The sequence below is a fragment of the Penaeus vannamei genome, chromosome 23 (genome assembly GCF_042767895.1).
Source record: "Penaeus vannamei isolate JL-2024 chromosome 23, ASM4276789v1, whole genome shotgun sequence".
Taxonomy (NCBI): Eukaryota; Metazoa; Arthropoda; class Malacostraca; order Decapoda; family Penaeidae; genus Penaeus; species Penaeus vannamei.
In genome coordinates, this window is record NC_091571.1 from 2,498,129 (window position 1) to 2,510,628 (window position 12,500).

At 37.7% G+C, this 12,500-nt stretch overlaps 1 protein-coding gene across 1 annotated transcript in view; it reads left to right on the forward strand.

The window, feature by feature from the left end:
* The window catches only part of LOC113816042 (putative ferric-chelate reductase 1 homolog), a gene marked incomplete in the record, with an annotated part of 82,907 nt that extends 72,345 nt beyond the window's left edge, over window positions 1-10,562 (forward strand). Inside the window, 10 exon segments of the mRNA XM_070137590.1 lie at window positions 1,990-2,566; window positions 4,059-4,159; window positions 4,496-4,610; window positions 4,938-5,033; window positions 5,354-5,510; window positions 6,036-6,256; window positions 6,729-6,864; window positions 6,990-7,213; window positions 8,136-8,252; window positions 8,490-10,562. Of these exon segments, the coding sequence (XP_069993691.1) occupies window positions 1,990-2,566; window positions 4,059-4,159; window positions 4,496-4,610; window positions 4,938-5,033; window positions 5,354-5,510; window positions 6,036-6,256; window positions 6,729-6,864; window positions 6,990-7,213; window positions 8,136-8,252; window positions 8,490-8,624 (1,879 nt within the window).
* Between the last annotated feature and the right edge of the window lie 1,938 nt (window positions 10,563-12,500).

Here is a 12,500-nt window from a genome sequence, read left to right on the forward strand (position 1 = left end):
TAATTTTTACTCTCGCGATAAAGAAAAAAATCAGGCAATAAAGAATGCAATTTTTACTCGCGCGAGAATTGCTGGAGAAGCTTCGACTATTACTAGTCTGGCAATAAAGATTTAAAAAATAAATGAATGGTCTGACTAATATAAAGATGGCTAGCAACCGTCCGGAGATGGAAATTTCTCCTAAAGGCCATCATCTGAGTTCCGGTTTTGTGGGAAAAGTAGTTATTAATGCGCCCAGGTACCATTAGCAACAACCTCAAGATGGCAGCCGCGTTGCAGAGCCGATGGTTCAAGAGAGTGATATAAAGATGGTTATTGAGTCGTGACCGCAGCGAGTTTCGTGTGCTAAGTGGGAGGAGGGGGTGGGGTGGGGTGGGGGGTTGGGGGAGGGGGTGGGGTGGGGTGGGGTGGGGGGTTGGAGGTGGGGGTGGGGTGGGGTGGGGTGTTGGAGGAGGGGGTGGGGGATGGGGGTTGGAGGGGGGTGTAGGGTGGAGGTTGGAGGAGGGGGTCGGGGATGGGGGTTGGAGGAGGGGGTGGGGTGGGGGTTGGAGGAGGGGGATAGGGTGGGGGTTGGAGGAGGGGGTGGAAGAGGGGGTAGGGTAGGGGTTAGGGTGCTGGAGGGGACCGTGGCCTTCACTTTACATCAGCAGGTGGTCATGATTGAGGGCGCTGTGTTTGGTGAATTACATATTGCAGGACATTCTAGATTCCCTTGCATCAAGCGAATGTTGGGAGGACATGTTTGCGTGAATCAGAAGAGAAATGAAGAATTTGGAGAGCTTCTGTTGAGGGAAGTGATGCGTCACACAGACTCTCTCTCTTTCTGCCTGTCTCTTGCCTCCACTGATACACTAAAACTCTCTCTTCACTGATTGGTTTCCAACATGATAGCAGGTTAGGGGAGGGAAGAGGAGGGAGTGGGGAAGGAGGCCGTCTCTATATAGGCGCTCCTGTCAACCTGTACCTCTTATCATTAGTTTCTAAAATAAAAAAAAAGTTTTTTGTACAATACTGTTTTTTTATGGAGTGTATCCTTTATGCACCCACTCGATTCTTCTTGGCATTGGTGGAGTTCAGAAAAAAAAACTTGATCACCCGCATCTGGCAGAGTTGTTCAAGCAAGGTTCAGGGTATTAGGTTTTCCTGGGTTTACTCGATCTCTTGGGAATGATAGGTATAGAAGATTCTTTTTCATTTGATTCCTTAGCACCACTAGTTTCGGGTTATCCATCTTCTGGCAAACTTTCTTTATCACTGTAATGGATGCTTATATTACGAAATATCTTATTAGCAGGAGGTATACACCCCTCCAAACTTTTACTGAATGGTGTAATTCTCATGTAGGTGTCATTGAAAGTCTTAAATAGAGAGCAATAGAAGACTGGAATTTGTGCTCATTATTTACAATTAGTGTCTACCTGTTATATAGCCACTTTGGTCTTCTATTTCTAATGATGACTTTCCATTGCTCACATGTCTTGTGAAGTGTGGCAGATGGTGCTCCCTTAAAAACATTGTACATTCATCTGTGTCTGCAACACAACCTGCTTTTCTATTTGTTAAGTTTAAAGAAATATCTGTCTATCTAGCAAATGTCTGATAATGCTTAGTGCTTAAAATTTTGTTTTTCTTTAGCATTGTACTACATATACATAGTATGTGTTGTTATTTTGCATAAAGGTACTCATCTTAGGATGAGTCTGTCCTGCGTTTATGAATCTCTATGATTACATAAGTGATTTATGCAGTATTATTGCTAGTCAGTATTTAGTTACACTTGTATATCAGTTGGCCCTCTGGTGACTGCTTAAAGTTTCTGTTTTGCATTTTGTCCTTGTTGAAGATCAGGTTTTGATATTAACATTTGAAAGAGCAGATCAGAGTACAAGAAAATACAGTTGGAGCATACTCATAAATCAGTTTTTCTATAAGGATATTGTCAAGTGATGCACCAGAACCATTTATGCTAATGCCTGTCTTTATTTCCAGGGGATCCTTCGTGAAGTCATATGACACCTTCTGGGCTGGGGTTACATCAGAGAAAGTGACTGTCACCAAGCGTTCCGTTCCTCAGGACTCTGGCACACCCACTACAGCAAACACATCCCCTTCCACAACCACCACTACAACTACAACCACAACCACAACCACTACCACAAGCCCAGCTCCTGTAAGCCCAGCTGTAGATACAGATCCTGCAGAGAATGCCGGTGATGTTGTCATCAGTGTGGTTGATGCACCTAGTGTGGCTGTAGTTGAGAATGACCTCAGTGAAGCTGATGATAGTTCTCCTCCTCCTCCTCCCACGTCTAGTTCCTTACCTACAACTTCCCTCTCCACAACTACCAATAGTCCTAGTAGTTCCATTAGTGAGAATGATAGTCCTAGTACAGAAAGAACCAGAGAAACCCAGGCCCCAGCAGAAGGGAACAGAGATAAGCCAAATCGCAGATTTGGTTTGTTTAACCGCTTCAAGACCACCACGACCACCACAGGAAAGCCAACAACCACCGTCAAAGCCGCCACCACACGTGCTCCTAGGCGACCAATTGAAGGCCTCTCCATTGTTAGTACTCTGACAGAAGAATAAGTTGCATTAACAGAGGTCTAGGGTTTATCATGTAATGGTATTAAAAAACTTGCAAATAAGAGTAAAGTATTTTTTCAATGCAAGTATAAGTAGTGCTTTTTTCACTTCATTGTAGATGGGTCAAAAGTTTTTGTTAACTACAAGCAGGGAAATATTTGTTAAATACAGTAGAATTAAAAGGAAGATTTGAACAATTCTCAGCCTGATATCAGTTATTCTACTGAAAAAAGTAATTAAATAAAAGTCACACTAATGTATTTCCCTGGATTGTAAAACATTTATTTTTTGTTCTTCTACTATATTTACAATACTGAGAAGAAGTAGAGTATTGTATTTGATTTTATACATTTGATTTTACACTGATTTCTTCTGAGTGAAAAATGGATGGAAAAAAATATAACCAGACACATTAAACAATAATCATTTATGGTGAAGGTTTATCTAATTAATGTGACATATTTGAAATATTGATTTTAATAATAAACATAATTTCTTTAAACACATTGCTTGCATTTGCTGGTGGCGGACTTATAAATGATCTGCATGAATATACCTTTAAGCAGGAGTCGGATCCACTAAAGATAAGTACAGCATCGGAAAGGGTCTGGTATGGCTCACTGGTCTTCAGGTGATCGTCCAAGTGGGAAAAGGAAAAAGGAAAAGGTTTTCCCTACAGTTTCTTATAATGAAGGTGGTGTTTGGTTTGGATGCATGGATGGAATGTGGTGTGAAAGGTCTTGCATTTCATGTGGAAAGTTGCATGTCTTTGGAATATATTTACTTTTGATTTTTTGAAATATTATTTTTTCTTTCCTTTTTTTTCTTTCATATTTTTGGTGCTGGTTTACATGATTGATAATGGTTCCATATATCATACATTATTAATTGCCTATCCCTCTTGATTAATCTTTCTAATACTTCTACAATTATTAAAATTTGCTCTTCCAAGTTAGCCTTTCTAATGCTTTTGCTGTTACATTTAGTGCCATTTCATTACCATTATTCTTTTTCTTATAGTTGCTGTCAGAATTAAGAATACAGATTCCATACGTGAATAACTTGTATCCTTAATTTTCATTGTCAACTGTACAAAAATCCAAGAATGGGGTGGATAAAGAATTACTGATTGATATTACCAATACCTATATAAATTGACCAGAATGTAGACACCACGATAAATTGATTTTATTTACTTTTTAAATATTTTCCAACATAACTTCAGTGCTAAATATTCCTTCTATTGTTCAGGCTGATAACTTGGTTATTGGGATAATTATGACTATAAACTAGATCCTAAATTGGAAACATTGTTATAACCTCTCTGTAATATGCTACATATTACATTTTATCACATTATGCTAAACGTATCAGATAAAGCCAGAAAACAACCCAACACAGTAAAGTAAAACATCATGCCATAATAGCCATGATGCAGAACAGATTTACTAATGTATTTTTTAAATAACAGATATCCCAGAGTCTGCAGCGTTCCAAGGAGGACATCTACCTTGGCTGTGGCCAGATAAAGGGCTGCTTTGGCTTCCCGTCCGGCTGCGAAAATGACCTGAAGTATGTTATCAACGTGCTGAATTATATTTAGGCAATTTCTTATAGATTATTGAAAATATATGGATATTTCTTCATGGAATTCTTACCTGTGACTGAAGTGGAAATATTTAATCAGTTTTGTGTAACAATGGAAAAATGTGGAAAGAACTTTATGTAACAGGGTTGAAATATATTCATGTGTAACGTAGTGGAAATACATGTTGCTGATTAATTAGAATATTTATTGCCAATTTTATGTATTGAAATAACATTTGTTGCCCATCATATGAATACTGATGGTTGAAAGAAGCCTTAATGCTTATGGAAATCTAAAACTATCTTCATTTTCTCCCACAGCTGTAATATTTTGATGACTTACACAAGAGTAGCAACAGGATATCAGTTTGAGATCCTTGGAAAGGCCAGCACAACCAGCTATGTTGCTGCTGCTCTTTCAGATGATGAAAAGATGGTAAGAATTCATGGTTTCAGATACTTGTTTTTGATTAGTGTTATTGATTTTACTCTTGTTTTTTTCTGAAATGGAAAGGATATAATGCCAATAGTAAGTTCTGGATCTTCCATATCCTTCATGATTTTTATCATCTCCTCCTCTTCCTCCTCCTCTGCAGCTATACTAACCACATTTTTTTGTAATGCTTTATATTATCTTATATTATTTATATTATTTATATTATATAATTTATATTATATTATATCTTTATATTATATTATATATTATATATTCATCTTAGCCACATTTATAATTGTATCCATTGTATTGTCCTCTCTCCCCCAGGGCTCAGACAGTGTGATGGCCTGTAGAAGTCTCAACGGCGAAGTAGATGTGCTGATGGCTTTTAATAATGGAAAGAATAATGAACTGCTGACTAATGTGAGGAGACTTTTCTTCCGTTTAGTTTGATTATATTCAGATGTTAATGTTATTGATTTGATGTGGGAGTTTGAAACGATAATAGTTTGTGATTTCTAACAAATACAAGGTGTTTCTAGATTATTTTTAGTCTTTTCTTGTAAGATGTAAAAGTTGTATAATACTATTCATAATTTGCTTACATATTGTATTACAGAAGTTTGATATAAATATCTTTGATGGTAGAACTTCGAAGGTCAAAAAAAAAATTTACAGTAAGTTTGCAACTGAAGAAAAGGTAAATATTTACTCATGAATAAAAACTAACCTTTTCTTTGCAGAGTAAATATGGACTTAGTGATGTCAAGACATTACAATCTGATGGAGAACTATATTGTTCATTCATTCGGCAAACAATCACAGAAATTAAAGGAATAACTTTTGATCTGTCTTCCGACCGTTACCATTTGATGCTGGCGAGAGGCCCAGCTTTTGAGAGTGAGTTACCTTTCTTAGCCTTTCCTTTTTACAGTAGATCCTAAAAGTATCTAAAACATAATGGGTTGTGCAGTATAAAAGGGTGGTTGAAATTATTTGATACATGTTGCTTGTAGTGGCAACTGATGGTAGGCAAATGGTTAGAGAATGTAATCCACCATCCCAGATTATTCTTTGTACATGGCTTTTGTTCTAATTGTCAGAATTGGTGTAGTAGTTAATGATAGGATTTTCTGTCCATACTTTCATAGGTCATTATGTAGATAAGACATTTTTCTTCTTTATATGTAAGATTTTTTTTCTATGATAGAAAGAACTATATGTAGACATTATTTTCATTGCTATTGGCTCTTAGTGCAAGTGATTGAATAGTTCTTGTTATTTAGTGCTCATTTCTGATGTGTATGTATTTGGATGTAATTTTTCATATGTATTCTTTTTGTTAATGCTGTCATTACTGTTTTTTTAACTTGATGAAAACAGATCTTAGTAAAATTTAACTCCTAACAAATCCTAATGTTACAGATGGATTACGTTACCACGACAATCGCTTGGTCTCCTCTGGCACTTCTTCCCTGAGTGAATTTGAGTCCCTGGAAGCTGCAAGTGAATTGTTCAAGACTCTGCATGCCTGTTTCATGATTGGTGCTTGGATATGTGCAGCTTCATGTGGCATCATCTTGGCTCGCTATTACAAGCAGACTTGGTTGAGGAGCCGTTGCTGTGGCATTGATCAGTGGTTCCATGTAAGTTTCAAATGTCCTGAAAATTCTTTGAATATGAATATATTAGCTAGTAAAAGAAAATATGCAGTACCATCCTTAAAGGGATTGAGTTTGTATGTTTCTTCAGTGTCGAAAGGTGTTCTTTGTCTTTCTTTTACAAAAAAATGTTTAGGTTAATGATGGGAACATTTTTAATTATTGATATGAAGTCATACCTCCACCTCCATTAAAGAGGAATGAGGAATATATCTGAAGCAAAATTTCTGAAAACAAATGACTGAGTGCATTTATCCATCATGTCTCATCAAGGAGGCACATAAGCGGATCAGCTAATCTTTACATGCTAGTGTAGTAAATAAACAATTATAGGGAGAACAGAAAACACAAGATAATGTATAATCTTTCTTTTGATTCTTTGATCTCCTTACACCTTTGTTTAAGGAATCCTCCAGACCAAAGCAGATACTGATACTCTACTATCTTTTACTTTCAGTTCCACAGATTTTTCATGGGACTGACATGGGGTCTCACAATCGCTGGAGTCGTACTTATTGCCTATTATCTTAAGGGATGGACAGAGCTTGATCCCAAAGTAAACCCACATGCTATACTTGGTATTGTCTCAACTGGTGAGTTATCTTCTGCACGGAGAATTAGTTCATTAGTTCTGATATTTTATGTGAAGAGTGAAGCTATTTCCCAAACAGCCCTAGTCATTATTTTCCTAGTTTGTAATCTACTTCTTCAATTCCAGGTTTGTGTTTCATTCAACCGTTCATGGCTCTATGTCGCTGCGCCCCAACTCACCGAAGGCGTCCCGTCTTCAATTGGCTTCACTGGTTTGTTGGCAACAGCGCACAGATCATTGGTATTACAGCGATCTTCTTTGGGCTTGAGTTGGTCAATGCTCCTTCTTGGACCATGTTCATTCTGATCATCTTCATTGCTTTCCACTGCATCATGCATCTTATTTTGTCGGTAAGTTATTGCTTTCAGATGCTGTGTGGTTAACTTACAGCTGAAGTTATTTGTTGCTTTGGTTCCAATCCTGTTTTATTTTACTTTAGATAATTATTTTTCGTAACAGAGCTTGGTGATTTGCATAATTAGCAATGCATAGCAGCTAGAAGTTGAAATTTTACTCACACAAGATGCTTGTGTGCTTTTTCAGGTTTAGTAATCTAGTTTGCTAAACTTGAGGGGCAATGTACTGTCCATACAGAAAAATCACATAACCAAAACAATGACAAAAGAGTCTTTGTAAAAGGAGGGTTTACTGCTTGTATGACTGAACTATTTTCACAAGTATTTTTAATACTGGTAGCATTAATCATTAATTTTAAAAAGTAGATTAACCCATTGCACTGGGATGGTATAGGCATACATGCAATGTCCAAGATGATTTTAGCTTATTCATCTTGTTCAAAAGATACATAGCTCACAAGTGCTTAGTCACCAAGTGACCAACTAGTCCTGTCTATCTCATCTGTTAACCTTTTTCCTTATTTTTTAGCAAGAATAGCATTTTCTTTTGTATAGCCAATAGTATTGCCAATAATATTGTTACTGATATTATAATAATCATAATGTCAATAATAATATCAACAGTGTCAATATCAATTGCACTATAAAAATAGGCTTAACCAGAAAATTAAAGGAATGGGGAAATCAGCACTTTTTGAGCCATCTGTGTATAATAAGGCCGATAAAACAGAACTACAGTGCATAGTACATGTATCGGTTGCCAGTGGGTCAATAAATCCAATATTGCATCAAAATCATAAAAAGACAATAACTTTCGTCATGATCAAAGTGATCCATATTTTGTTTTTTCTTTTCCTTTTTTTGTCAAGATGAAAGAGAATTCCAGTTAATATATATTAATGGTGTCTTTGCACAGATTGGACAGTGTGTTAGTGACTCGAAGCAAGAACGTAGGAACAACGTATTCCCAATGAAGGAAATGAACGGCAGTCGAAACCCACTGCACCCTGTGGAGAAAAGGACAGATGCTCCAGTGAGTATGAGATGTCTTATTGAGATGCTTTTGTTAAATCCTCCTTTTTGTACCTCTACTACAACTGATTGTAATAAATTGAATGATAATATTTTAATTGATAATATATGTTTTTTATTGTAGCAGCATTTTAAGTAATATATCCTTATTCCTGTAAGGATTTAATGAATACTTGCATTTCACTTTTTAGGATTATATTGTAATACAATTTAAGATTCTTTTTTTCTTGCGTTCCAGGGTGCTACATTCCGCAAAGCAATGCTGGCTCTGTACTTCATTGTAAATTGGCTGATCACCGCACTTCTGATTCTCATTGTTGTCGTGGGGGAAGACCAGTTGAAGAAATGGAATTGGATTTTCTGGGAGGATTAGTAAAATCTGTCCGTTTTGCGAATTAAATCAACGTCCAGATCTTCAGTGTAGTAAAATTTTTATTCATCTTTTCCTGAATGGTTAACAGACATGGCTGTATTATGGGCTCGCAGTTAGGTTTTATTTTAAAAGGTTGTAACTATGATTGTTTTTTTTCTTCATTTTTGAGACTGGAATGAATTTTCCACATCTTTTGTATATCAAATTTTAGCAGTCTAGGAGTGATTATATTTAATAAAAATGATGTAAGAGTCAATATTTTACTACAGGCAACAATTTTGTTATTGTAAATACAGTCAGCAAGTAACTGTTGAAAATGCTTTAGTAATTGTAGGTACTAGGATATCTAGTGGATGTCACTGTAAGATATATATTTCTCTCATGCACACACACACACACACACACACACACACACACACACACACACACACACACACACACACACACACACACACACACACACACACTCACACACACACACACACACACACACTCACACTCACACTCACACACACACACACTCACACTCACACACACACACACACACACACACACACACACACACACACACACACACACACACACACACACACTCACACTCACACTCACACTCACACTCACACTCACACTCACACTCACACTCACACTCACACTCACACTCACACTCACACTCACACTCACACTTCCCTCCCTCCGTCCCACCTTCCCTCTCTCCCTCTCTCCCTCTCTCCCTCATTCCCTCTCTCCCTCTCTCCCCCATATGCTTAAATCATTCACACCTGGTCACACATGCGCACACTTATTGCGCACACATTTATGCACTAACACTCCCATACTCACATTCACAATCTCCCTCATCCTGTTTCCCCCTCTCTGTCACCCTCCCCCCTCCTAATCCATAATCCCTCTCCCTCTCCCTGCTCACACTCTCTCGCAGATTAAATCATTTTTCTTATCTCATCCACTCCTTTGAAGAAGCAATTGTCCACATTTTGAAATAAGACACTAAAACTTGTGCAATACAGCCCAGATTTTTATACAGCAATTTCTGAAACCTTGTCGTTTTTAGGTAATAGATGAAATCTGATTTAAAAAAAAATTCTGTATGTAGATTTAAGTACAATTTTTATGAAAAAAATAAATTGTCATTAGTAACATGAAGGTTACTAATTATATATCTGGATAAGCTGTGTAGGTATTGCAACATCGGCATTATGCTTTGCACACATTTCTTTTTGAAGAATTTTATATGCATCCGTTTTTATACTTTTATTTTTTGCTAATGCAGTCGTAGATGAGACTGCTTTTGAGAAATGAATAATCTTTTTGAAAAATTCTTCACTCAGATATCTTGAAACTGATGAGATCCAAAAAAGATTATTTGTTTCTCCTGCAGAATTTTTGCTGCATTGTCAGGTCTCATGAAATCAAATATTTCACGTTTTGATTATGGAGGGTAAATACTCATTTGAGATAATTATGTTTTTATACTTTCTTATTTTTCCAAATATTTCAGTTGCATTATTTATTATGTTTTGCAAATGGTTGTCTTACATTTGCTCAGGTATGATTGTAGATTGTATATGTTGTAAAAGAAATAATTATTTTAACAAACTATTATGTTAAATTGTGTAAATGGCTAGAAAAAAAATGTCTAATAATCAAGATATTCTGTCGAACAATCCAGAAATGAAAAGAAAAAAATTATTTAATGTAAATAGGAGAATCACAATACTTAACCATTATAATGCTAATTGTATTAGTATCACAATATTCCATAATTGTCTTGTGTGTGAATTATATGTAATGTACACAAAAAAAGTCCAGTAATGTAAATTTCCGTGTACACCATCTGTGGAGAGATGTTTTTATTCTAAGGTTTTAAGATGGTATGGAAATTTATTTTGCTGACAATTTACAATAAAAGTTTGTCCCTCACTTCAGTGTTATTTTTTCCTACAGTCTTATGCTATTGATACTACTGTTACATTATGCCTACTTCTGTTAGCTTTCCAATTCAGTTTCAAGACACCGTCAGACTTGTTGATTCTAACCTTTTGCCAGTTTTTTGTAATTCCAAAGTAACAAGCTGCTTTTTTTCTTAACAAAAAGCAATCCCCCCCAAATCCTATACCCCTTGTTGCCATGGGGGTGGGGGGCATATGAGATGAAGACTGAGATCCAATGCTGAGGATCAGCCCCACCTTGGGCTTCAGGCCTCGACTCAATAAATTTTAGTTGTTTCTTTCCCTATCCCCTTTTTGTTTCCTTTCTTTTCTCCGACCCCTTCCACAATCCACTTCCTAATGTGTGAGAACTGTGTTGAAAGGATAAAAGGGTGACTTTGTGCTAATCACAAAGGGCCTAAGGGAACCATGTGCAGGGTATTCTTGTTTAGTTGATTAGCCCTAAACCCTCAAGGGAACCCTGAGTGGTGGATTATTTCTTTCCCCTACATACTTTAGGCTTTAGGCTCCCAGTTCCCATACCCCAGGCTCTTTGGCCACAACTCTGAGCACTATTATTGCTACCCCTTCCTCAGTGCCTACATCAGTCCAGTCCAAATCATCCATCCAGGTCAGTACTCAATCTCCAGGAAACATTCCTCCTCTCCCAACATCCACTACTTTATCTCCTCCACCCCCACAACTTTCTTCATTAACTCCCCCACCTTTGCTTATTACTACTCTATAGCTACTTGTCCATCTCTCCACAGTACTATGTCAATACTACTCACGATTCCATACATTTCGGGCCTTCTACTACCCCCACTTCTGCAAACTTCTTTGAATACTTTGTTTGGCCCAACTAAATAGGACTGATTTTTTTTTGTAATCCCCCCCACAGCCCCTTACTCTGACATCACTCCAATTCCAGCAATGCCTCCAAAAACAAGTAGGCTGCCTTGTTTATAGTTACTTCCGACCTGACTTCTTTGACAAACCAATTCCAGAGCAGCCTCATCCCTCCCTCAATAGTTGCACCAGAACTATCTCCATCTCCTCGAGAACTGCCCTTTCTACAACAAGGATTGGTCAGATTGTGGAGAAGACACTCATCTACCTTATGAATTATGGTGCTAGTATCAGTACCGTGCAATACCATTCCTCCTAGAGGCCATGGTAAGCCCCCCACCGATATTGCCAAGATTACTTTCTGTACATATGTCCTCCCTTTTAATGTTTACATTGACGGAGAATCCCTCCCTGTCCGACCACATCAACCTCCCCCCTACACCAATGTCAATATTGTTGGCATCTAGGCCACCCAAAAAACACTGCCGTTCTACAGTTCTATGTGCCTTCTATGTGCCAACCTGGTCATAACTGATCAAACTAGTCTGCACAGTCATGCATGTGTGCCAATAGTGGCCTCTCCCATAATGTCTTTTATAGGGGCTGTCCTGCTTGCAAGTTGTCTGAATTGGCAACTCAGATTCAAACTTAGCATCACTTTACCAAAGCCAGACAGGACAATAATGTCCTACGCTCTACCCTTACCTTTCCTCTCAAGATGTTTCTACATCTCCCCCAGTCCCTCTTCCTTATTCCACTTCTACCCCCTCCCTCTCCCAGTCATTTTTATCTTTTCTAAATTCAAACACTAGAATTTCCACCACTATTCCAGACTCCAATCACGACTCCCCGGGTTCCTTCCTCTTTTCCTCCTCGCCCAACTCATCGCACATGATAAGCTAAATCCTTCACCCCATATTCTCTCTCCATCCCTCAAACATCTGTCCCCTCTTTTCCCCCTTCATAAGAAAACCTTTACTTCTCAGACCTCTCCAACTAACTCCACTTCAGAGACTCTCGAAGACATTCATAACTAGCTAATCATGACCCAAGATAACAGGACCACATCTCATCCATCCTC